The sequence below is a fragment of the Heloderma suspectum genome, chromosome 7 (assembly GCF_057233095.1).
Source record: "Heloderma suspectum isolate Gila_16-S chromosome 7, 16-S_ref, whole genome shotgun sequence".
In the NCBI taxonomy this organism is placed as follows: Eukaryota; Metazoa; Chordata; class Lepidosauria; order Squamata; family Helodermatidae; genus Heloderma; species Heloderma suspectum.
In genome coordinates, this window is record NC_139464.1 from 33,984,458 (window position 1) to 34,012,295 (window position 27,838).

The window sequence follows — 27,838 nt, forward strand, 5'->3', positions numbered from 1 at the left end:
TGTCAAATTTACTTTTAAGTAGACAAAGCTGCTCTAAATCAGGGATGGGCAGAAAGTAGATCTCCAGATGTTTGGGCCAATGGTCAGGAATGCTGTGAGTTGAAGTCTAAAACATCTGGAGATCTACTTTCTGCCCACCTCTGCTCTAAATTCCCCCATGCATATGTGAAATTTACAAAATCAACATAACTCACTAGTCTCAAGGATAATACATTCTTAGTTCTTTTCAAAGAAACCCCAGAGCTACAATGATCATGCATGAGTCCCTTATCTCATGTACTCAGTCCATTATCGGACTGTTCCATACCAACAAGATATATCAAAAGCTTCAGTCCCAGAAACAATTTTCAACATAAAATTCAGACAGTCCACTGTGCTCTTCTTGTGAAGACTTCATTGAGGACTACAACTCAAATGATTATTACTGTATTGGGAAACAAGCTAGGCACATTGTGTGATATCCCATTATAGGCTTTGGTGTGGAACTAAGAGGTAGAAATTAACATGAAGATGGAAAAAACCCATCAGATCATATGACTTGTACTGACACACTGATCACCAGACCAAAGCTGTCAGACATCTGGTAAAGTAGCTAGCATGATTTGGAGCTGATCTATTCATCCCAATTTCAGCGGATAGTTACCAAGTTATTGTTGCCAGAGTTCGGGGGGGGGGGGGGGAGAAGAAAAGTTGTCCCACACATTTTGCTCCTTTCTCCTGTTGCAGCCACCCTTCATGACTCCTGCCACCTTACCTTTCTCCACCTCTTTGCTCCACTTCTTTTACTCCCATCTGCCCCCACACCAAAACTCCTTGGTGGCGGCATCACATGAAAATTCAAAGTAATACTTCACATTTCTATAACATGGCTGGCTGGGGGATTCTGGGAGTTATAATCCAACACATCTGGAGGGCACCAAGGTGGGGAAGAGTGCTTTAGAATGTTCAAGGTGCTTCTCATATATATCCTAACAACAACTTGATAAGGGAGGTCAGTGCTATCGCCATAATGGGAAATATAATGTATTTTAATGGTTTTTCATTTTTGTGAACCTTCAGCTATGGGGCAGTATAGAAATATAATAAATGAAATGAAATAAAATGAACTCTCAGGAGAAGTAAACTTTCCAGAAGTAGTTAGAATTGAACTATTCTCCCACTCCTTCCCATGAATTGGCCCCCAAAATTAAAAAAATGGAGAAAGAGGGGAGAGTGATGCAACTTAATTAAACAGACAAACCATTTTAGAGCCTTGAAAGGAAATACTGAGGTATAAAGTGCACTACTCAGACAGCTGAAGAAAATTCGTAATAAGGATGCTAGAGGTTCTATACAATATCCCATGTGAACATGCCTTCAAATAATCAAGGGCCCCTTCTCTGGGCTTCCCCCCTCCATCAGAAGCGAGATGGGTGTTGACCAGAGATAGGGCGCAGGGCCTTCTCAGATGTGACACCCCAACATTTTAGATTGGTTAATTTTCTGCTTGTTTTATACTGTCCACTGTGCTGCTAAATCAACCTTTCCCAACCTAGCACCCTCCATATGTGTTGGCCTACAACTCCCATGACCCCCCATGGAGCATGGCCAGGCCTGGGTAGGATAGGAGCTGTAGTCCAACACTTCTGGAGGGCACGAGGTTGGGGAAGGCTGTGCTAAATTGTATGGTTACTGGGCTAAATCTAACGCTATGTGAGCAGACAAGAGTTTCTCTTCCCCTCCTCTTTGCCTGCAGCCCGTTTGGGAGATACCATGGGGAAATGTAACTCAATCAGGGGAGAGAGGGATGCTTTTGGTAAGTGCAAGGAAGGCACATGCAGAGCAAGAATATTGGGAGAGCATTGGAAACATGCAAGGAGAAATGGCTGTCATATGGAAGGAAGTATGGGCTGGTCCATGAAGTCAGGAAGAGGTGGAAGTGACTGACTGAATAAACAACAAAAAAATGCCACATGCAAGAGGTGGTTGCTGGTACAGACAAGGGCAGGGGGCACCCAAGGGGCAGGGATTGCTGTAAAGGCAACAGAAATGGCAATTACAGAGGGATCAGGTCCATTTTAGACTACACATAACATGGGAAGGAACCTGAAAAGGACATATGGGGGAGGGGGAGCTGCAGGGAGGTGATCTTGGTGCGTGGAGCACATGCAAGGAATTACGTTTCCGGGCAAGATCTCTGCGCCTTTAACAATTACGTGTCAGGCAGAAATCCAACAGGTGAAGATTTCCCAGGCATAGCGATGCAATGAAAGAGAAAATCCTTCCGGCCTGTAAGGCCGCTGTGAAGGGCTCGGAGAGGCCCTGCCGCCTGAACGCAGGACGAAGGAAAGGGGGGCACTGCGAGCGGGGAGAAACGGGAGCGCTGTATGGGAGAGGGAAGTCCAGCACGCGCTGGCAGAAGAAAAACCACCGCGCAATTAGGGGGAGGATCCTGGAAAGGAGCTGGGAGAGGGTCCCAAGGGGAGAGAAAGCACCGGGGGGACAGAAATTGGGGGGGGCGCATGCAAAGGGAAGGCACGCCTGGGCAGGTACCAGCTGGCGGTCCTCGCAACCGGGCCGGGGAGGTCGCTTCTCACCTCTCCGAACTGCAGGGCGGAGACGATCATGAGGACGATGCCTCCGAGGCAAAGGCAGGGCCCATACCTGTGGGACAGGCAGGTATAGGTCTGTCTCTGCAGGAGCTTCAGCAGCATGGCCTGCCGGCCACCATCACCTTACAGCGGCCTGCCGGCGCCACCTGCGTCGCAAGCGGCCGCGGGGCAGTCGTGGCCGCCGCCGCCGCCGCCTTACCCTGCAGCCGGGCGCATCGCAGAGGCCGCTGCTTCCGGGAGCGGGCGGGCTCGACGGCTCCACCTACGGAGCCTCGGCGCCACCTACGGGCCTGCTCGGGCCAGCCAGGGCCGCCTCCTGCGGGAGCGGAAGGGCCTCGGCCGCGCTCTAGGAAGGGGGGGCGCCGCTTCTGCCCAGCCCAGAGTCATGTGTTTGTCAGGCTTCCTCGCAGTCCCGTGACTGATAGCGAAAGGAAGGCCCTCTCGGGAGTCTTAGCTCTTTCTCTCTCGCACGCTCACCCCAACGCATAGTTCCACACTTCAGGAAACGTGTGTGTGTGAGACAGTCTGTAGGAATTAGTGAGCAATTACAGTATTACATGATAAGAAGAGCCATGCTGGATCGGACCAAGGGTCCATCTAGTCCAGCATTCTGTTCACACAGTGGCCAACCAAATGCCCATGGGAAACCCACAAGCAGGACATGAGTGCAAAAGCGTCCTCCCGCCCATATTGCCCAGCACTGATAGCCTTATGGTCCAGGAATTTGTCCAAAACCCTTTTAAAGCCATCCAAATTGGTAGTCATCACTACATCTTGTGGAAGTGAATTCCATAGTTTAACTATGTGCTGTGTGAAGTACTTCCTTTTATCTGTCCTGAATCTCCCACCAATCAACTTCATGGGATTGGTGGGAGATTCTCCGGTATTATAGTGGAAGATTCACTAGTATTGGTGGGCGATTCATTAGTGTTATGAAGGAGAAAAATATTTCCTTGTCCACTTTCTCCACACCATACATAATTTTATATAGCTCTATCATGCCTCCCTTTAATCGCCTTTTCTAAGGTTTTGTTGTTGATTCGGTCAGTCGCTTCTGACTCTTCATGACTTCATGGACCAGCCCACGCCAGAGCTTCCTGTCGGCTGTCGCCACCCCCAGCTCCCCCAAGGTGAAGTCCGTCACCTCCAGAATATCATCCATCCATCTTGCCCTTGGTCGGCCCCTCTTCCTTTTGCCTTCCACTTTCCCTAGCATCAGCATCTTCTCCAGGGTATCCTGTCTTCTCATGATGTGGCCAAAGTACTTCAGTTTTGCCTTTCATATCCTTCCCTCAAGTGAGCAGTCTGGCTTTATTTCCTGGAGTATGGACTGGTTTGATCTTCTTGCAGTCCAAGGCACTCTCAGAATTTTCCTCCACTTTTCTAAGCTAAACAATCCTAAATGTTGTAACCTTTCCTCAAAGGGGAATGGCTGCAACCCCTTGATCATTCTGGGGTGCGATCCTATGCATGTTTAGACAGAAAAAAGTCCTACAACTCCCAGCATGGCTGGCTGGGGAATGCTGAGAGTTGTAGGGCCTTTTTCTGTCTAAACATGAATAGGATTGCACCCTTAGTTGCCCTTTTCTGCACTTTTTCCAACTCTATAATATCCTTTATTAGGTGCAGTGACAAGAACTGAACACAGTATTCTAAGTGTAAACACACTATAGGTTTGTATAAAGGAAATATGATCTTGGCAGTTTAATTTTCAATTCCTTTCTTAATTATGCCAAACACGGAATATACCTTTTTCACAGTTGCAACCCACTTGGCTGACATTTTCATCGAGCTGTCCAGCACAACCCCAAGCTCTCTTTCGTGTTCAGTCACTGCTAGCTCAGATCCCATCAGCTTATACTTGAAGTTGGGATTTTTTGCCCCAACACTCGAACTGGATGCTTCCCAACTGTTGGCTTTCTCCCAGGGTTCAGTTTAAAAGCTGCTCTGCCACGTTTTTTTGTTTAGTGCCAGTAGTCTAGTTTCATTTTGGTTCAAGTGGAGTCTGCCCCTCTTGTACAGGCCCAGCTTCTTCTGAAATGTTCCCCAGCAACTAACAAATTTGAACTACTCCTCCCTACACCACTGTCTCATCTATGCATTGAAACTCCTCAGCTTCACCAGCTGTTCTCAGCTGTTCTCAGCTGTGTAGAACAGGTGGCATTTCAGAGAAAGTCACGTTGGTGGTCCTGGATTTCAACCTCCTATCTAGCAATCTAAATTTGGCTTCTAGGTCCTCACAACTACATTTCCCCATGTCATTGGTACCAACATGGGCCACAACAACTGACTCCACCCCAGCACTAACTACAAAGCTATCTAAATGGCATGTTGTATCCACAACCTTTGCACCAGGCAGGCAATTTACCATGCAGTCTACACACCCATCACAAACCCAGCTGTCTATGTGTCTAATGATCTAATCTCCCACTACCACAAGCCCCCCACCTCCCGGAGGCCCATCCTCAGCATAAGAGGATATTTCTTTGGCTTCCAAGGAATGGGTCCCTTCTAAGGGATTATTTTCTTCTTCCTCAGAATGATGCCCTCCTTTCCCAAGACCCCCATTCTCCATGACAGCAGAGGACCTGTCACCAAGGGATTGGGACACCACTATTAGGTCCCTAAAGGTTTCATTCAGCAACCTCTCTGCCTCTCTTAGCTTTTCCAGGTCAGCAACCTTGGCTTCAAGAGAATGAACTTGTTCCCTGAGAGCCAGGAGCTCATTACCCCAAGCATATGCCCACAACTTCTGTCCAGCAGGCAGACAGGCATACATGTGGCACTCAGTGCAATACACTGGACAGTCCCCACGCCCCTGCTGGCTTCCTTCATAATTGGTTTTGCTTAATTGCTATTATTGGGTTTGTTTACCTGGAAAACTAAGATATTTATTAAGAGAAAGTAGGGAATTTATAGCTATTTATTTACAGTTATTTAGTTCTATAGAATTTATTCTTGTTTACATGTGGGGTCAGGGGGTATACATGCTCCGAGAGAGTCTGTCTTCAGAGTCATGTATCAGGCAAATGCACCAAAGTCTCAGCAATCTTTAGTCCACTTATAGCTCAGCCTAGACTAGAGCATGGCTAACTGACAGAGGGTCAAACAGTGAGAGGCACGCATTCAAAAATATTTTTTTTAGTTTTTATTGTGAGTTTTAACATAACAAAAACATAAGAAAACCAAAAATAATTTAAAAATATAACATATTCTAAAATCCTCAGTTTCAAATATTACAATTTTCTAGGGAGAAAAAGATAAATAATAGGTTACACATGTTGTTGTTGTTCAGTCGTTAAGTCGTGTCCGACTCTTCGTGACCCCATGGACCATAGCACGCCAGGCCTTCCTGTCCTCCACTCTTTCCCGGAGTGTGCTCAAATTCATATTCATTGCATCGGTTATGCTACCTAGCCATCTCATCCTCTGCCGTCCCCTTCCCCTTTTTTGCCTTCAATCTTTCCCAGCATCAGGGTCTTTTCCAGTGACTTTTCTCTTCACATTAGGTGGCCAAAATATTTGAGCTTCAGCGTCAGTATCTGTCCTTCCAATGAGCAGTCAGGGTTGATTTCCTTTAGGAATGACTGATTTGACCTCCTTGCAGTCCAGGGGACTCGTAAGAGTCTTCTCCAGCACCACAGTTCGAAGGCATCAATTCTTCGGCGCTCAGCCTTCCTTATAGTCCAGTTCTCACAGCCATACGTTGCTACTGGGAAAACCATAGCTTTGATTATACGAATCTTTGTCGGCAAGGTGATGTCTCTGCTTCTTACAGTCTAGGTTTGCCATAGGTTTCCTCCCAAGGAGCAAGCATCTTTTAATTTCATGGCTACAGTCACCGTCTGCGGTGATCTTGGAGCCCGAGAAAATAAAATCTGTCACTGCTTCCATTTCTTCCCCTTCTATATGCCAGGAAGTGATGGGGCCAGATGCCATGATCAGGTTACACACAAACTTCAGTAAAAGCAGACCAGATATCCAAATATAAGTCCATTTGCAAGTTATGCCTATATACCACTCTTTCAAATGTTGCTAGCGTTGTTAAGTCTTCAATCCATTGCATTATAGGCAGTGAGCTTCTATCCTTCCAGTATCATAGTATCAGTCTTTTAGCAACCAAAAGGGCACGAAGGTTCCATTTACGCTGACCGTGTGTTACATTCCAAAAAGCTGGTAAGTAATTTAAGAGAACATTTACATCAGTATATATTAAAGAGTTTTCCAATACAAAATTTATCCATATAATAACTTTTTCCCCAAAGAAGGCAACTATTGGGTATTTCCAAAACATGTGAATAAAAGAAGCGTTAACTGCATTACACCTCCAACAATTATCCAAGTTCGACAAACCTTTATGAAAGAGACGTTGTGGCATCCGATAGACCTGAAACAAAAGTTTTTGCTGAATAAGGCGTAACCAAAGATCCATAGAGATATCCGATACAGACGCCAAAATGGCAGTCCATTGATTAGACAAAATAGGACATTCCAGTTCCCTGTTCCATTCCTGCTGTAGACCACATGTGTCATATTTATTCGTTGATAATAAGTATTTGTAAACATGAATCGTGGGTCGATATATCTGGTCACCTTCAATAAGTGTTTCCAATAGCAAAGGAGACTCCTAGGCAGTAAAAGCAGCAGGACCAAATCTAGATACTAAGAAATGTTTCAATTGCAAATAATGCCATTCCACTGTAGCAGGCAAATCAAATTTATCTCATGAAGCTGAAAAGAGCAAAAACTCATCATCAACACCCAATCGTTGATCCAGTGTAAAGGTCATTTTATCTATCCAGGTCTGCCATGAAAACATTTTCTTTCCAATTCTTAAATCTGGATTTCCCCATAAAGTCAATTTGACATGGGTTAATGGGTCAAAGTGTAATTGGTGTGACATTATATGCCACACATCTCTAACTGCCAAGATTGTGGGAGGAGCTCTATCAGCCTTAATATGCCAAGAACCTAATGCCATCCATTTAGAGAAAGGCTCCAGACAAGAAGATTCCAACACTGACCAAGGTGGAAAATCAAATCTGAGCAGAAAAGACCAAAATTTGGTAACAGACAGCAAATAAGCCCGATGGTATGTAGCAAGATCTGGAAAACTGAACCCATCTTCATTAATTGGAAGTTGCATCCTTTTCAAAGATATTCTTGGTGGAAAGGAACCCCCAAAGAATTTATGAAACAAAGCATTAGGTTTTTGGAAATATTTGCCAGGTATAAATATGGGGATCCCATGTATAACGTAAATAATTTGAGGTATAGTATTCCTCTTAAGTGTATTAACCTTTCCCTATAAACTTAACTTTAAAGATGCTCATCTATCTATATCTTGTGAAATATCATTAATCAACTTATTTAAATTTAACCTAATCATTTGAGATATATCTCTAGGGATAATTATTCCCAAACAAGTAATAGACTCTGGGCACCATTGAAATTGCCAATTGGCAACTAGAGTATACCCTATCTCCAATGGGCATTATTTCTGACTTTGACCAATTGATTGAATAGCCCGACAATTCATCAAAAGTATTAATCAATTTCATCAAAGCTGGAACCGGAATTTTGAGATAAACAACAACAGACCATCAGCATAAAGGCTAATTTGAAATTCTAAGCCAAAATGGACAAGTTTGTGAATACTACTATTTTGTCTAATACCACACTCCAGGGGGTCCAAACATAAGTTGAATATCAATGGGGTAAGTGGACAACCTTGTCTAGTGCCCTGCCCAAGTAAAAAAAAAACAAGCCAAAAATAAACTGTTAGTCATTACTCTCGCTCTTGGTATAAAATTTTAACCCATTTCAAAAATTCTATAGGAAAACTCAAATTGGTCAATGTGGTAAAAATAAATAAATTTCCAATGAATTTTGTCAAAGGCCTTTTCTGCATCCAAGGAAATGATGGCCTCCTGGTCAGTTCTTTCAGAGTTTAAAGAGACGAGATCAATGACTAAACTAAGATTATCAGCCCTCTATTTTTAATAAATCCCATCTGGTCTGGTCTAACCAATGCAGACATAACTTGTTGCAATCTATCAGCCAAGATTGCCGCTAATTTTTTATATCTACATTAATAATATAGATCGATAATTAGCACAATAGGTATGATCCTTGCCAGGCTTAAGAATCATGGTAATATAAACATAATTTAATAATGAAGAAATGGAGTCCGCCTCAAAAATATGATTATAGAGGGAGTAAAACTGTGGAGCTTAAAAACTGGAGAATATTTTATACCACTCAATTGGGAATCCATCCAGACTGGGTGATTTCCCAGTATTCATTTTTATAATTGCATTCATAATTTCCTCTAAATGCAGAGGAGTTAAAAGGAGCTGTTGTTGTGAAGAATCTAAACATAATCTGAGACAAAAAGCATACATATCTTGCTCTGATATCTTGCTACCGGTACTGGAAAGGTCAGAATAAAACTTTAAAAATTGTGAGTTTATGTCTATAGGAGAAGTATATACTTTGGCACTCTCATCTTTAATAGCCGAAATGATATTTTGATGTTGATGCTGTTTAAGACGATGTGCAAGGATCTTACTAGGATGTACACCATTTTCCCAATATTTCTGTCATAGACAAGTCACAGCAAATTCTGCCTGCTGTAAAGAATATTATTCAACTCATGCTTATTGTTCTGCAGCTCTTGATAAAGTTATGCAGTGGGGGAAGTGGCAAATTGAGTTAGAAGAGATTTCAGCTTCTTATTTAAAAGCGTTTGTTGAGTTTTTTAAAAGTTTCTTTTGATAAGACGCATAAGAAATAATTTGGCCATTTATAAAAAGTTCAGAGAGATGAGTGGGGAAGGGAATATCACCGTCATTTATTTTAATTTATGGTAAGAATTTCTAAACCATGGTTTCATGAAAAGAAAAAAAAGTACCTGAGGGCAGTATACATTAAAAAGAAAATACACAGGAGAATTAAAAACAACATAAAACATTGAACAAGAAATCAATAAAACTGAGAAGCAGTCAACCAGCTGAAAATATAATAGTTTAAAATGCCTGGGCAGATAAAAAGATTTCAATTTCACACTGAAAATAGTACAGCATCAGTAGCAGGGGCACCTCCCTTAGGGGAGTATTCCAAAGCCTGGGTGCCACCACAGAGAAAGCTTTCTCTTTTGTATATGCATAATGCATTTCTCCTAATGATGGAACATGGAGAAGAAGGGCTACCTCTGATGACCTTAATGCAGAAGCAGTTAGAATGGGAGGAAGTATATCCTTCAGATATTTGGGCCTAAGGCCATTTAGAGCTTTAAAGCTAAACACCAGCGCATTGAATTGGACTAAGTAGTGAGTAGGAAGCCGATATACTTCTTTCAGAACTGATGTAACATGGCTCCATCGAGATAAACCAGCCGGAACTCTAGCAGTTGAACTTTGTACTAGTTGACGTTTCCAAGGGCTGTGCCACATATAACACATTTCAGTAATCCTTGAAGGTTACCAGAGCATGGATCACTGTGGCCAGGCTATCCCTTTTCAGGAGTAGCCACAGCTGACAAACCAACCAAAACTGGTAAAAGGTGTTGTGGGCCACTAAGGCTACTTAGGCCTCCAATGACAACATTGGATCAAGGAGTACCCCAAATGTGTGACCTCATCCAGAATAGGTAATACACTAACTTCCAGGATCCAGGAACCACCAGTTCACAGTGCTTCCATCTTGTCAGGATCCAGCTTCAGTTGATTGGCTCTCATCCAAATCCAAACAGACATTCAGCACTTCCACAGCCTCACACGATTCTGATGACAAACAGAAATAGAGCCAAGTGTCATCTGCATACTGATGACACCTCACTCCAAATCCCTGGCTGACCTCATCCAGTGGCTTCATACAGATGTTAAAAATCATGAGGTATAAGATGTAACCTTGTGGGGTCCCACAGGTCAAAAGCCAGGGGATCGAGCAGAAATCCCTCAGTACTGCTTTCTGAAAGTAATACAGTCATGTATTACCATCACACATACATGTATTTTACTGCATGTATTGCACACATGCCAAGAAGCTACAGTTGGTTTGGCTTTCAGAGTGTATGTACATGCAAGAAAAATACATGCATATGTATATTTACCACAAGGCATAAGCTATATATGTATACTGCACATTCTTGCTTAGGATGCTCTGTTTACACTAATAAAAACACATTTCCTGAGCAAGTCTAGTCTTACTTTATCTGTCAAGGGATTCTCTTCTATCCCATTAGATGTATGGATTTGTCTCTGATCTCCTCCAACTTTTATCTCACATAGATCATACATTAGGAATAGGCATCAGGAGTGTTTCTGAGCGCAGGGAGTGGGATAGTAGTTCAGATTTTGAAGAACCACCAGACATGGGGGAGGTATGTTCCAAGGCTAGTCCAGACATGGCTAGGCAGGCTCCTCAGGTTTCAAAGGTCCAGCTGGAGGAGAAGGTTCCCTCTTCACACACACACACACACACACACACCCGTGAGAGATAGCAAACAGGGAGCGGTGGGGTTTGGGGACTCAATTAATAGATTCCAGGCGCAGACATAGGGCCAAGAGGGAGAAGGCCGGGGCGGGACTCAGATGTTCTACCTGATTGGCCCTGTGTGAACAGCAGTGCTTAGAAGCCTCACGAGAGAGAGAGACCTCCCCACACCCCTTAAGTTAGGCTAGTGAGACCCCCTTTCTTTCAAATGGTGGGCAACTTTCATAGCTACCTTTTGAACCCGCTGACGGCTTTTCCTTGCAGACTGAGAGTCACTGAGAATTTGCATCTGTATGATCCTTTGTGGTAATGGATTAAAAGCTGTAAATTGAAGCCTCTTGTCTGTGTTTGATTTGGCGTTTGAAGTTCAGTGGGGCAAAAGGAATCCTGACAGCATCTGAGAGACCAACATAGCTCTGTCTTGACTGCAAATACACCTATATTATGCCCCCCAACTGCTTTCTCCCACATGAGCCAAGAAACAGGCAAAGAATTATTTAAGCAACTCCATCTTCTTCCCTTATTTATTTACGTCTTGCATACCGCCCACTAGCAATGTCCTCTGGGCAGTTAACAATAAAAATTAAAAGCCATAAACAAGAACCCTAAAAAACAAACAGAACAAAACCAACCACAATATACAACTAAATAAAACCAGCAAAAGGAAAACATTAACACAGTAGAACTATCCATCCTAAAATGATCTTAAAATGCCTTGGAATTTCTTTTTTTAAGTCTTTGCCTGGCACCAAAAAGACCAGGAGCCAGGAGAGCCTCTCTGGAGAGGGCATTCCACAATCAAAAGCACCACAAAAAGGACCTTTATCTGGAAAACAGTGACAGAAATCTCCTGTTGTGTCACTTAGGCAAACAGGATTGAGGATATTTATTTATAATATTTAATATCCTGTCCTTCAGCTTACAATACAAACCCCAGGGTGACTTACAGTAATAATTAAAACAATAAAAAGAAAACAAATTACAATACAACAATTAAGACAGCATTAAAAGGGTTAGTAGCATTAACAAATCTAAGAGCAGATTAAAAAGTTAAAAAGCATGCGTCAATAAAAAGGTCTTCACCTGGAAGTGGGCAGACAAAATTCTCAGTGCCAGCTGGGAAGATAGTTCTACCAATGGGTGTCACTACCAAAAAGTCCCTTTTCTTGATCACCATCTGCTTCCCCTCCACAAGTAGGGCCCCCAGGGAAGACAATCGCAGGCAGATTTGTGTTGGAGTCATTTAAGGCACAGTCCTATTGGCTGTGCCCTTGCTGCTCGGAAGCCTCCAAATTCAGAGGCCTCCGAGATTCCTATGCCCTGCCAAGCTGAAGCCCAAGATTCCTACACCCTGCTGAACTGAATCTTCGCCTCCCCATCTTCCATCTTTCCTGATTTTCGCTAGATGAGCTTTTCAGTCCATCTAGCGAGGGCCCTTCAGAGGGGGAGGGAAGGAGGCTAAAGGAGGCTGAGGTTAACTTGTATCTTGGCCTCTCTGGTTTCCTTCCCTTTCCACACACTGAATGCCCCCTTTCCCCCTCTCTAAGGTCAATTTTCTGACCTTGGAGGGCAGCTGGCGCAGTTCTTTCCATGCCGGTTGCAAAGGGGCAAGGGTGGGGGGGAGGCTGGATCTCTGACTACACCTTCCAAGGTTGGGGCACTGTCTCTGACCTTGGAAGGGCTCTTCTGAGCATTCCTATGGTCCCTGGGACACTCTCCCAGGGACTTTCTTAGATAACTGCTCTCTTAGATATCCAGGTCCCAAACAGAATAGAGCCTGAAAGGTTAAAACCAGCACTTCAGATGTTGCTTTGCAGTGGACCAATAGCTAGAGAAGTTGCTTAAGCATTGCTGAGATGTGTTCTATCCAATTGGTCCCAGTCAACACTCTAACAGCTATATTTTGGGCCATTTGAAGTTTCTGAATAGTCATCAGGGGCAACCCCATGTATAACACATTGCAGAAACCTAATCTGGAGGTTATCAGAGCATAGATAACAGTGGCCAGGCCATCTCTGTTCAAGAGGGGTTGCACTGGCAAATCAATTGTAGCTGGTAAAAGGTGCTTTGTGACACAGATACCACTTGGGCATCCAAAGACAGGGCCAGATTTGTTGCAGAACCCAGAGTCAGAGAGACCACGGAGTGAAGGAAAAAGAGATTCTTTATTTAACGCGCGGGCTTAAGGCTGGAATCGTTTCCAAAGAGCCAGAAGCCCTGATTTACATTAGCACATTGGTTTTATAGACATTGTGACATATATGAAATGGCTCCTCCTCCCCCTCCCGCATGGGGTTGCAATCCTCAACATTTTTTCTCTTAGCACTATTGTTTATAATACAAGAACTGGGTTATAGGGTAGCCATGATAAGGAGAGAACAGAAGAGAACAGCAGAGAACAAGATATACAATTGTATGACCTTTGACAAGATAAGGAATTCCTGTGTCTCGTCAGCTTACAACAATATATTCAAGGGAGAAAGAGCTCAGCAAGAACATGAAGCATGAGACTGCATGAGGCTACTTAGTCTGACCCCTGATATGGCTGCTACATTCCCCCCTTAAATGCATAATTTCATTACAATTATAGCATTTCTGATAACTATACAAAGCTTTTTGTGACATACATATTACTTAGACTCTTGTTGGGCTATTAGAGCATAGAGGGCAGCAGTTTTACTAGCTGAGACATAAAACAGATTGGTTAAACAGCTTATAAGACAAGGAACGCAGAGACATAACAGTATCTTTTATGAACAACACTGGTAGAATTAGGATGAACAATGCTTTTAAGCTAGCTAAGATCTGGAAGCCAAGGGGTTAACTAATTGAGCTAATTGTTTTGTCTTATTGTTTTGTTAGCTACTATATTGTGCAGCTTGTTGATCTGTTCATCTACAGCATTGCCATTATCAGTTAAGTTAAAACAACAGAGCTTTTGGTGTGTCTCACAACTTAAATGATGAAGAAGGAAGAGGTAATCTATACCAGCTTTATTTTCTAGAACTGCACCTCTTAGATCACGCAACTCTTTATTTAACAATGACAATGCTTGTGAGGTGGCATTTATGCTTTTGGCTAAGCTGCAAGCTAACCGGTTGATCTCTAGACTATTAGCCAAGGCTAAACCTGGAACCTTAACCAGTGACATTGCTAAGGCCAATTTTTCTGAGTCAGAATATAACTGCACATGACTATTACAATTTTTAGTTAGTTGGAGTGCTCGAGGCTGCCGTTGACGGATTTTCTCGGGCTACAGGGGAAGAATTGGCACCAGTTCAATTGGCGGCTGAGGCAACATGGGTGGTTATCAGACAAGTTGGCAGGAATGAATGACCAAGTGCGGGAATTACATGTCTAAAACTATCCATGAGGCAAAAGTATGTGGGCATCATTAAAAGATATGTTTTGAATTTTATTACAGTGGAAGGGGGCCAGGGATAGCTTTGTATTTTCTGGAAAATTTTTGACAATTAAGCATTCGTGCACACGTAGCATTTGTTTCAGCAATGATGGGGGTGCGTAGAGTGAACTCTGTAGGGGGTAGGATCTTTGCAACCACGCCCCAATTAGCATTTTGGGAATAAGTTAAACTTACACCATAAATTCTTAACATGGTATCTTTTTGAATGTTCCCAGGATGTCTACAGACAGGTATTAGGCAAGAGCTAATAAGCCTGTTTGCAGGTATACCTTTTGGCAAACAAAAATGTTTTACTCTCGTGATGTTAGCCAGGTGAAGCCAGTAATTATCAGCAAATCCCTGGGACAAACTTTCTCTTTCAGGGGCTGGCCCCCCTTTTTGCACCTTATTAAGGAGACACAATGCAACACTACTAACACTACAACACGCATGTTTGATCTTCTTTGGGATCTGACCGTACGCTGGGCAGCTATTCACCTGGCAAGCTGCAGTAGGGTCTAGTCCCCTTCTTCAATTCTCCAGTTGCAGGTCTGACCGTACGCAGGGGGACAGTCTCCCAGTGTGTCCACAGTAAGGTCTAGCCTGAGTCTTCTTACTGCTTTTTCAGAATGATTTTTAAAGGATTTTCAGGATTTCTGTTTATAGTCTACTTTCCCCCTCTCGCTCTCTTGACTCGTGTCCAATGTATCTAGGGTTTAACTCTAGCTGCTTTCATAGCTGCGGGGGTGGAAAGTATGATGGTTCTGAGTTCTTTCCATCTGGGAGTCAAAGGGTTATTTTTCTCTCTTTAACTCATACTTTAACTCTTGGTTGGAAAGGATGAACTTCTGTGATGGGAATGGCTTATTTTCTAAGACAAAGCAACGCTGGGCTTGAAGAACTTCGCTCAGTGTTTGGACTTCTTGTTTAAGGCTAACGTTTGATTGCTTTTGATGCTGCTCCAGTGTCAATTATGAAGTCAATGTCACGGCCCCTCACAGTCAATGTCACGGCCCCTCTCAAGCTGTCTCTCTCTTCGCCCATTCTGGCCCCTTTGTTTTTTTCCTTTGTGTATTTGATTTATTTTATTTGGGCATTCATGCCACTAATGTCCATCTTGTCCACACTGGGCACACTGGTTCTTTTTTAAGAATCTTCTGCCTCTGCTGGGTCTTCTTCTTTTCTTCTTTCATCCATGTCTTCTTGGGCCTCTGGGTTGAGGGAGGTATACTGGCGATAGACATTTGAAAGACGCTCCAAGTACGCTCTGGGGCCTCGGTGGCACCTTGCAGCACTTTAGACACTTTGGTCATATTAACTGACTTCTTCATACCTGCTTTCATGGCTTCTAACAGCAGGGTTTGATACTGGGTGAGGCGCTCTAGCCCAACTTGTGTTTTGGGATTCCAGCAGGGGGGGGGGGTTACTTACAAGGAGGCTTTATTGGGTAACTTACAGCACACAGGCATACTTAATTTTTGGATCAGACAGCTTCTCTGAACCATGAGCTATTGGGCTAAATGGGTTATTTATACCATACATGTTACCCATGAGGCAGCACAACACTAGCAAGCATTTTCAGCATAGGCTAGAAGTGTTTGGTTCTCAGGCACAGCTTCCTGTAAACAATTTCGCTTCCCAAAGTGCTTGATAACACTTTTATTCATTAGTATGGGAAGACAAATTTTTTCTTTTTCTTTTGCTTTCTTTTTCTTTGCTGATCTGCCTGTATTGCAGATCATGTTTCAAACTTTTTATATAAAACTTTCTGCTCTATGCACCAGCCTTGTCTCTTTATTTGTCTTTTTCAAGTTAAACTCACTTACTTAAACCTTTCTGCCTTACACTAGTCCCACTGACACACATTTGGGATAGGTTCTTCTTCTCCTTCTAGTTACATTTTCTTTATCTTAAAGAACTATTACATTATTGTGGCTACTTTATTCCAGGTAATAAGCTCCAGGCACAATCAGCTGCTTTTAATTTACCCTGGGGGCAACTATGGCCACGCTTCTTTTCTACTTGCCTCTGTCTTTTCTCCTTGTTATCCATCGGGAACCACACTTAGTATTATTTGGAGTTGCAACTAACACTAATTTGCAAATATCACATATATTTTATGATATTTAAGAAATCATAAAATATACAACAAACTTTTTCTGCAATTTAACACAATGAATGGAAAACACTTTTTGCATGGTAAGGCATGATGGAGCAGATCCAGCAATTATACTGCTCTTCTGGCTGAAAGCTCAGGGCCCATTAAAATCAAGGGACGGGCATACCCACACACGCAGAGTTCTAGGTCACCATTTTTGCATCGGCAACTCTATGCTGCATGAATTCTGGCAAAAGGAAATCTAAAAGTCACAGATCAAACTCAGCCTGCTGTACACTGAGCTGACTACAAACACAGACACACGGTCCACAGCGATGAGAGTTCAAGTTTATCAAAAGCTTCATAGCACTGTCCATGGCAAGTCTTTGACAATTTAAAATTTTAGTTCATGTGCAGAGTGTCTCTAAAAAGCCCAGATGATGATGGAGGCAAACAGTGAAGGCTCTGGGCAATGAAGATGCGATGTTTCCAGCAAAGGCTCTCTACTTTTGCATCAGTTTAAAAAGGGAAAGTGTGGCCCTACACCCCTTCTGACAGACAAGGGCCTTTAACTTTTTAGCAAGGCTTCTGTTTAAACAGAGCGGCACAGCTCAGCTCTCTAGCCGTGACACTTTAACCTGGGCAACTCCTTTGTAAATTTTATTTTACTTCTGTCAGGTTCTCTCACAGACATTTTAAAAACTTACTCTTTTTTTTTTTCTTCTCTAACCTGGTACACAAAAGCACTGAAACACTGAGTGCCGAAACTCAGGACGCTGGGGGTGATGGGCATCGCCTTATACTTGCATTTTTCAGGCAGCCATTAATCTTCGGGGAGGCGATGGGGTGATTTGCAGGACTTCAAAGGCAAGCTTCTCAGTTTGTTTGTATTTGTAAATCCCAAGCTCAAAACAGGACACGAGGTACAGGGCCACCAAATTCTTGCTTTGGCACGGGCAACAAATAACTCGGGTTAGCTTTCTTCGCTGGGGTCTCAAACAGGAAAACAGTCTTAAAGTTGTAACATCACTGACAGCGTCAGCCAGCCAGCTACACAGATCTCATTGTTTTTTAAGACAGTTGCTCCAATATCTTCTTTTCTTCTCAATCAGGTTGGGTCTCCCAGCTTACACAGTTTATTGCAGCTTTCAGGAGCATGGCAGTAGCGTGATTTTGGCTTGGCCAGGAACATGCTGTCTGGTTTCTCGGTCTCTTTAGCACACACACTTAGGCAGTGTAACACTGGACACTCAAATCAGTGAGATTTCTTCATTGCAGGGAATCCCACGGCAAAAGCTTAATGGTTACGCTCTTCAGAAATCATATAGCTGATGGTCAGTAGCTACAGGCTCTATGCAATTCTAACACAGTTCAAAGCTAAACATGGTTACCTTGACAGAGATCTTCAACGTGGTCTTTCCGCTTCATTCTGCTTTGGGACAGTCTTATGGCACACTTTTCACTCGAAGAGGGGTCTAGCCTGTGCTCTGGGGGCTGATTCTTCACCTTTATTTTCTATTTTGCCTTCATCTTCTGGGTCTTCATTTTCAGTTTCCATTTCTTAGGGATTTCATCTCAATTAGGCGAGGTGATGATGTTGCACAACTCAGAACGTTGTGGGCAATTTTCCTGCCCCCCCTCTCTCGGCACGCTAGGCTAACAGCTACGTCTTCGGCCTTACACTCTCACGCTCCCACGCTTTGTTAAAAGCCAGACTGTCCTGCAACATTTTTTTAACAAACAGCCTCAGATCTTGTTTTTTTTTTCTTCTCAGCTCGACCTTGAGCTTTTTGCTGTTTTCTCTCTCTATTCTGAATCTTTTTTAAAAAAAACCTTTTTCCTTCTTTGTTTGACATACATCTCAAGGGGGTGCAAGGTTTGCTTCCCCCACCACCCATAGCCTCCCTCCTAAATTGAAGACAGACACAATTAGGGAATGGGAATTGGTCAGTGAGTAAGGGGTCTCACTGGCCGACACAAGAGGATTTTTCACACCACGCACTTTGCTACTGGCCTGGGCACCCGGACGGTCAACGGTATGCGTCAGAAACCGCAGTAGCCACTCACACAATCATCAATCTCTCCACTACATCCATATGTCCCTGCCACCCACTTTTCCCACTTTTTACCAGAGCGGAAAACGGCTTCCCCAGCTTCCTACTGAGTACTGGCGTGCTAGGTACTGGCGCCCACTCGGGGGTGTGATCAGGCCCCCCTTCTACCCGCAAGGAGTAGGTTCTTTTGTATACGTATACCACCAACACTGACCTTCTTCATAAGGCGGGGCCCTCTTTTTTTCTGCCCAGTGGCCTTTCTCCCTAAAGGCGGGGCCCTCTTTTTCCCATATACTTGCCTTTCTCCTGAAGGCTTCCAATGTGGGTTTCAACTCAATTGCAGCTGCGATACAGGAAGGGCTCAAGTTCCTTCCTCCGCTTCCCAAGGTTCTCTTGCTGCTCGCTGCCGTTTGGGCGATCCCGGTGCAGGCTTTCTCCCATTCACTCGACAAAAAGGTCGGTGGCGCCAAGAAAGGGAGGCATGCGCCGAGCTCGTCCTCCTGGTGCGGCGATCAAGAGCAGGCAACTGCCACCTGTCTGGCTCAGAGCCTGCCACATCCGAGTCACGGCACCATTTATGTTGCAGAACCCAGAGTCAGAGAGACCACGGAGTGAAGGAAAAAGAGATTCTTTATTTAACGCGCGGGCTTAAGGCTGGAATCGTTTCCAAAGAGCCAGAAGCCCTGATTTACATTAGCACATTGGTTTTATAGACATTGTGACATATATGAAATGGCTCCTCCTCCCCCTCCCGCATGGGGTTGCAATCCTCAACATTTTTTCTCTTAGCACTATTGTTTATAATACAAGAACTGGGTTATAGGGTAGCCATGATAAGGAGAGAACAGAAGAGAACAGCAGAGAACAAGATATACAATTGTATGACCTTTGACAAGATAAGGAATTCCTGTGTCTCGTCAGCTTACAACAATATATTCAAGGGAGAAAGAGCTCAGCAAGAACATGAAGCATGAGACTGCATGAGGCTACTTAGTCTGACCCCTGATATGGCTGCTACAGATTTAACAACATACTCATGCTGCAGGCCTGATCCTACTAAAGGAGTGCAACCCCATTCAGGACAGCTTGAACATCACCTCCCAGGTCAGAAAAACCAACTATCACCAGTACGTCCGTCTTGTGTAGACTGAGTTTCAGTCCATCAAGTCCAGTATTGACCTGATCTGTGATATTGATTCATCACATCTACTACCTGAATCTGATAAAAAAGGCAAAAGGAAGCTGGGTGAGGCTGAAAATACTTCAAAACTCTGGAAGATCTCACTCAGCAGTTTCATGTCGATGTTAAACTGCATAGGAGACTAGAATCCTGTAGAACGGTTCTCAAATCCCATGGACCACTTGAAAACTGCTATGGGTCTTGACAGGCCACACTTTGGTTTTACAGATCAAAGCACATATATAACTCCTGCTTTAATAAAAAAAAAATGCAGTGCCAGCATCACTGCCAAAACTAGCACCATATTAGGAAAATCATGAGCCCTAGGCCAGGCTGCTGAAAAGGGCCCTTTTTGTTGGTAAATTTTAAGGGAAAATTAGTAAAATGCACCACTGGGTATTGTGAAAACCATTGTGCCTAGACTAAGACCTTGCTAGCCCGTCCAATAATCTGACCCTGGTCAAAACAGCCTCAATTTACATTATCAGAAAAAAAAATCAAGTGCAGATATTCTTGACTGTTCCGCAGTCTTTCCTTAGACTACCTGAATGGTGCTCATGGACAGCAGTTTGAGAAGCTCTCCATAGCATAATTGCTGTGGAACAGAGCTATAGCCTCCCAGCACCACCTTCTGGCACCGGTCAGCCAGTTTAGAACATACCCGTTGGAGTGCAGTGCTCCTGACCCCTGATCCAGAAAGGGTGTAATCATGGCTGATATCATCAAAAGGCCTTGAAAGATCCAAAGAAATTAGCAGGGTTGCAACTCCCCCTGTCCTCAGGGCAACCAAGTCAGTTTCAGTGCCAAAACCCAAATCACCCACTCAAGCACACAGCACAATAAGAGAACGTTAAAGGCTTCTGATAGTTAGAACAATATTCAGGGCGCAGAGCAGACTTCTAAGAGTGCATAAGGGAAGCAGTCGGACAGAACCCTGTTGTGTCCAAGGGCCTGGGACTCTTAGAAGTAAGAATTTGGGTTCCCTCAAAGCTTAGATGTAGAAATAATTTTACTGTTCCTTCCGCCTACAGCTACAGGAAGACTGGCTCTTGCCTTACAAGTATAGTGCAAATCCTGGGGTGGATTCTCTGTGCTTAGCCCAGGACATTCAGAAATCCTGGCCTGGCTCAAGGAATGGACCAGTCACAGACAAAACTTTTCACAAAAGGTTGGAGAGAGGGTTAAAGAGACATCTGCTTGCATCTTGAAGTGAATGGCTAAAGGTCAAACTAGATGTGATGTTGTCTGATCTGTGTCTTTAAACCTAGATATTCCTCAATCATGTAGAAAGGCAGGGAAGTAAAAAGGAATGCACAGCTCGCCTCTCACACAGATAGTATTTGCGATGCCAATAGCAACAACCTCTTTCACGTTTAAAAACACACATAAAGGAGTTAGAAATTGGGCGCCCCTGCTGTACCCATTCAGACGACAGCTGTCATCTAGGTCAGCTGTCCCCAACCTTTTTGGCGTCAGGGACCGGTCCAATTTTTCCACGGACCGGGGGGGGGGGGGGTTCTGCTGGCGGACTTCCAGCTGTTGGGACGCAAATGGCGTCCGCTATGCGGACACCATTTGCTTCCCTATTCTTTGCAGTAATTGACTATGTAAAGATTTACGTAGCCGATTACTTGTAGAACAGGGACGCAAATGGTGTCCGTGTTGCGGGTGCCATTTGCGTCCCAGCGGCCGGAAGTCTGCCAGCGGCTGGAGCCGGCCAGCAGCTCCGTGGACTCGCCACAGAGCGGAGCCGGTGAGGATTCTGGGAGGGGAGGGATGGATTGCCTCCCCCCCCCCCACAGACCCAAGGTGAGGGGGTTTTGCACACCCCTGCGGCTCGGTTGCTGACAGGCCACGGACGGGTACTGGTCTGCGGCCTGGGGGTTGGGGACCCCTGGTCTAGGTACAATGTTGTTGTTTTAAAATGGTAAACAAGATCACCTCCCTTCCTCACATAAGAACACAAGAAGAGACATGATGGATCATACCAAAGGTCTATCTAGTCCAGCATTCTCTTCACCCAGTGGCCAACCACCAGCTGCCTGTGTGAAGTCCACAAGCAGGACATGAGTGCCATAGCCCCCTCCCTGTTGTGTTCTCCAGCAACTAGTATTCAGAAGCATACTGCCTCTGATACTGGAGGTAATATATAGCCATCATGAGCCATTCATAGCCTTAACCTCTGTGAATTTGTCAAACCCCCTTAAAAAGCTTCAAAGTTGGTGACTGTCATTGCACCTTGTAGAAGAAAATTCCATAGTTTATGCGGTGTGTGAAAAAAATACTTCCTTTTGTCTGTCCAGAATCTCCCACCATTCAGCTTTAAGGAATGACCCCGAGTTCTAGTGTTCTGAGAGAGGAAGGAAAGCCTTCTCTCTATCCACTTTCTGCACACGATACATAATTTTGTACACCTCTACAAAATTTTGTACACCTCATCTCCTTCCCCCCTCTTGTGGTTACACCGTATAATTTTACTAATGTTTTCCTAAGGGTTGGTGTTTTTTGTTTTTTAACTCTCTGGTGACAATATGCTTCCTGTCTGCAATGGAGCACACACAAAAGATTGGGAGGGAGAATATCAGCATAACTTCAGTGGGCTTTTACTGTGCTCCTAAATTATGGATGGATGAGATATAGCACTGTTGGCATTTTAAAAGAAGGTGTGGGAGTATCATGTCCTGGATAAAATGCAACATCAGCAAGAGCATACTTTGTGCAAAAAAGAAAAAGGGGGAAAAAGACCATTCCACTTTTACTTTCAGAATGGTAACCACTAGATGGTGCTCAAACTCTTCTGTGTTACTAGCCACTAAGGGTGCAATCCTATGCATGTTTAGACAAAAAAAATTGCAGGACATTTTTCAGTCTGAACATTCATAGGATTGTGCTCTAAACCAGTGGTAAAGGTCCACTGAAAGGACAATGGTTTGAACTTTTTTCATGGTAAAATTGGACTTTATCTCAGCAGAAGCATGGTCTCCTGTGTTTGCTGGGATAACATGAATACAAAGGTAATGGCACTTGCAGGGAGGATGAATCTACTTTATAGGCTGGGGTTAAAGTAATTATGGGGGAGCTGGTGGGCGGAGGATCAGTGGGAAGGTCATGTCTGAAAATGTTCTCATCAGTCCATTCCCCTCCCCTTACTTATACTCATTTTCGATTTTGGAACAGCTGGGGAAAAGTATTTCTTCTATGTAAATTTTGGAAATCAAACATGTACTGTTGTTTATGCACATTTACATTCTTCCATGAATTCAATGGAACTCATTCAAAGTGATTTGTGGATTGTAGCCAATGACTGCTTTTGTATCCCTAATTTGTTTTAGCTCCATCATATGCATAGATGCTTTTAGTACTGATTCCTTCACCTAAATGCCATCCTCTCTGCCTCGTTTTATGGCAGAGGTGGGGAACCTTCAGCCCATGGGCCAAATGTGGCCCATGGGAGCCTCCCCATCTGGCTCACAGCATCTCCCCTGCATCCTGTCCATTCCCTTCACAGCAGTTATCTCCTCACATAGCAAATAAGCTCTTTAATAAGCTTCTATTGGCACCACTGGACTTAAAAAAAAAAGTCTAACTATGCATGGAGGGGTGAGGGTGAGATAGAGAGGCAGTTAGGGAGAGAAGGTGAAAAAGAGAAAAGGGAATAGGGAGAAAGAAATTATGGCAAAACTCTTTAGTTCCACTCTTGTATTTCTTGAGGAGAGAGCTATGGGAAGTTAAGAGCTATATTGTGAAACTAGTCTTTCCCATGTAAGGTTCTGATTTCTTCAGTTCATGCTGACATTTGAATATTTGCCCAAAGGACCGCTACATCCAACCACAAAATCTAATGTCTATTTGTATACATGAACTCTTCAGTTCAGGCTAAAATATAACTGTATTATCAACTGCTAACAGCCCATGAAGGTTTTTAAACCACTGGAGAGGGCATAAAAGTCTAACAGAGTTATCCTGTTCTTGAGTTATGCTGGCTGAGGGGCCATAGGATTTGGCAGAAACCCAGCTACACTGGTGGAATGCAGGCTATGCAGCTACGCAGGTAAAAAGAAACGCATGACAGATACGCAGGTAAAAAAACCTCAGATTTTCTGGCAGAATGGCTAATATGGGGTATAATCATGAGGGGAGAGAGAACAAAGCAGGAACACACATAGCCTGTATCCTACACTCTTCCAGTTCATGGGCACATTCCCATCAACAGTATAACTTTACGCCAGCCCCAAACCTGGCACAAAGAATTTATCTCCCATTGACTTAAAAAAGAAGAAGCTGCCCCTGCATCAACGAGTGTTGCCACACATCACCATGACAAAGCATAACATATGCAGTAATTCAACACCCAGTCACAGCACACCATCACCACCATATAAACTGCACACAAGATATCAAACCTCACAAGATAGGGCGTACGACATGGGGTTATATCTATGCAACCTATTCTGTACACACTTAGAGCTCACAAAGGGGGGCTTTGGTAATGGCAACTACACAGAAAGTGCATTTTACACAAATCGTTTGTCTCCAGAACACATGTAGGAACTTGAGCACATTGTTAACTCTTCCCTGCCTAGAACCCTAACAAGTACCTTGCCTTGGCACTCCAGACAGAAACACCCAATTTGACTCCGACAACTGAGGGTGCCAGGACAGAGTACCTTTCACAGGTAAGCAAAGAAAGGTAGCAACTATGCTACAAAGTATAAACTGCAACTGTCTCCCATGTCTCCTTCCACCTTGACTCCTATATACTTCCCACCAAAGTATATGTGAATACTGTGCCTTGCCTGAACTTTATTGCTATAACATTCCACCACCACAGCAGGGAGTGGTGTCTCCCACACAGGGGAGCCACTCATCCTCACATGCAGGTAAGCTCCTGGTTGGCAAAGGCCAGGCATTCTGCTCAAACCATTGCTACTGCTGGGCATACTTTATGAGCACTTACTTTGCAGGATCACTGATGTGTGCAGAAGAATCAACAGCCACTGTACCCACAGAATTCTACTGCGATCAATATGGGGGAAGGGGTTATACCAATGGGGTATGGAATGCTGAGGGACAAACACTGGCTGCTGCCTATTGCTCATTACTTTCTGTCTGTGTCTCCCTATGCTCCCACAGGTAGAGATTCCATGCTGACCAGGATGGAGACCCACCCAACGACAAGAAGCAGTGATCAGGATGGTTCCCACTTTTCCTCTGTAGGACTGTCGACCTACTTGCTCCAGGCAGGCTCTGTACTCTTACCAACTCCATGACAGACAGTTATGCAACAGGTGAAAGCATTCCGACTTGCTATCTGGCTGTCTGTTGAGCCACTGTCCAAGGCACAAGAACACTGCTGGACTGAAAAAGCAGGTCTTTCAATGCTTCCCTCATTCTCATTTTGGAACTCAGAAGATAGGGAAGGGGCCATAATACCCAGTTTCCACCAGTAATGTACAATAGTGTATTAGGGTACTTCCAGACAAAGCTTTTATTGTGAAATTGCCCTGCATAATTCAGTGAATTTTACAGGGGGTACAGAGAACATTGTCTTCAATTGGTAATCCTTCTGTGTTTCCCCACCACTTCTTCCATCTTTATGCTTTCCACAAAAATGTCATTAAGGAGGAAAAGACAGAATAGCTGCACAATGTCTTTTGTTTGGTAGCACTAGAAGCCATCTGTCTAGAAGCACCCTCAGTAATGAAAATGTGTGTCATTGCTTGCAGACAATTTTGATTTGATATAGGTGAGACTTGGATGATGTGATCCACGATTTTGAGCAATGCACTGTACAAACTTTAGTCCATCACAGTTGGAGCTGCTTTGGAATGTGAGTGGTGCCAGCTGTGTTCTGCTCAGGAAGAACAGCTACAGAATAGGGCTGTGCACGGACCCCCCCCCCCCAACCTGCTTCAGAGGCCGATTCAGAGCTTCTGATTTGGCCCCAACCTGCTTCAGACTGATTCAGACCTGATCCGACCCGCTTTGGACTCCAGATCCAAAGCAAGATTCAGAAATCGGAATTATTCAGATTTTACATTTTCCCATTGACTTGCATTGGAAAACAGAAACAGCCATAACTTTTTAGTTTTTATGATAAATACATGACATTTGGGGACCTGGCAGCCCCTATGGATGTGATTGAATCTGCAAATTTCAGACAGTGAGATTCAGTGGCATTTGTGCTAGCCACAGGTAAAATTTGCTTTTTTCAAGAAAATCTGACAAAGCAAAGCGCTGTAATTTTTCAGTGCTTCCAAATAAGTGCATGGAATTTGGGGACCTGGCAGGTGATTAAACCTGCCAAATTTCAGACAGTTAGGTCCAATGGCTTTTGTGCTAGCCATGCATCAAGTTTCCTTTTCTCAAACACTAAAAGACAAGGTTAAAAAAGCCTGTCAAGCCAAACAGGGGATTAGGGGTCTTAATCAGAAGGTGTTTAAGGTTCCCATTAGGAGGTTGCTATCCCTAATCTCTGGGGATGGTTTCTTTGAAGCACAAAATAACCCCTCTTCCCTAGTACTTTCCTTTTGTCTGTCCTGAATCTGCCACTATTCAGCTTCACTGGATGACCTAAGGCTTCTCATTAATGGAAGAAAAGTTCAACCTCTCTTTGTAATACACATTACCTGGGGTAAGTCACACTGAACTCAGTGGAACTTATATTTATTGCACCATGATGGCACTGGGCATGGGGCAGGCAGGTAGGCTGGCACAGAGGCAGAGAGAGAGAGAGGGAGAGAGAGAGAGAGAGAGAGAGAGAGAGAGAGAGAGAGAGAGATGTTTAAGGCTGGCACAGGCCCCTGGTGGCGGAGGAACTGTGTGGGACAGGCTAAGAAGAGTGTCTCACCTGTTCAGAGTTGATATACTGCACTGAGGGCTGTATGGTGGGCAGGCATGGGTGGGAGAGGCTGGCGGAGGAGGAGGGCAGCAGCAGCAAGGAGGGCACCGTGCAGATACTGAGCCGATAGGCAGGCAAAGCGGCAAGGCAACTATAGGGCATGGGTGCAGCAGGGTGCAGGTATTCCATAGGCTCATGGCATTGAAGTCACCAAGCCCAGCTACATCAACCTGGCACCAGGCAGGCAGGCTGGCAGAGCAGAGGAGCAGACCCATGCCATGTGGGCATAAGTCTGTGGTATTGGAGGAAGACAAAGAGAAGCTACAGCATCCCCTTATTAATTTCACTCAGAGCTTCAGTCCTGCACTGCAAGCACAGCCAAAGAACAATACTGAAAATAATTATAATGCTGCTGCTGCTGATATGCCCTGAGGGGAGGACCCATAAAGAGACAAAGAAATGCTAGGAGCACCCCCTTGGGTTCATTCAGAGTTGAGTTACTCCACTGAAAGCACAGCCAAATAACAAGAAGAAGAAGAAGAAGAAGAAGAAGAAGAAGAAGAAGAAGAAGAAGAAGAACAACAACAACAACAACAACAACAACAACAACATAATGCCCTGCCTGATTCAAATAAAGACAAAAAAGCCAGCCAAAATAAGAGGAAACTGCAGGGTGAGTGTGCCACTCATTCGCTGGAGGGCTTGAAGGTGGGGTATCCCAACAGGGGCAGGTTGACCTTGAGGAAGACCAGCTGCTCCAACAACTCAGCATCCAAGCAGGAGTGGTAGGGTGTCACAATGTCACCCGCCACTGAAAATGCCCTCTCACTTGGGATGCTGGTTGGTGGCCACCCAAGCCAGGTCCAGCCAAATCTGGCTGCAGGATGACCAGTAGGCCATGGGATTCGTGGACCAGTCCTCCATGGGTGCCACCAGGTAATGCTGCACAGATGTTGTTGCACAGTCATCCTGGCGGATGGGTTGGGTGCCTCTCCCTCAAACTGCTGTCTGCACTGCCTTGGCCCAGAACCCCTAGCCTGTGGTCTTGCTGGGAGTGCTGCTGTGGGGAGTGCTGCTTCCAGAAGGGACAGTCTCCTCTACCTCCTCCTCTGGCACTCTTCGTCTTTGCCTCCCTCACTTGCCCCACCAAAATTTCCTGCCACCCTCTCCAGGAG

The 27,838-nt window shown here is 44.3% G+C and overlaps 1 protein-coding gene across 5 annotated transcripts in view; it reads right to left on the reverse strand.

Annotated features, from left to right (window-relative positions):
- GNPTAB (N-acetylglucosamine-1-phosphate transferase subunits alpha and beta) overlaps window positions 1–18,123 on the reverse strand; it is a 67,629-nt gene extending 49,506 nt beyond the window's left edge. For 2 of the 5 annotated variants that reach the window (XM_084809576.1, XM_084809574.1), the window contains exon 1: window positions 2,644–2,826. Coding sequence is in view for 1 of the 5 variants with exons in the window: in XM_084809571.1 (XP_084665697.1) it covers window positions 2,577–2,693 (117 nt within the window). In the remaining 4 variants the exon portion in view is untranslated. Of the gene's footprint in view, window positions 1–2,576; window positions 2,827–17,295 lie in introns of those variants that run through there. The other 3 variants (XM_084809575.1, XM_084809571.1, XM_084809572.1) reach the window with 2 other exon arrangements.
- Between the last annotated feature and the right edge of the window lie 9,715 nt (window positions 18,124–27,838).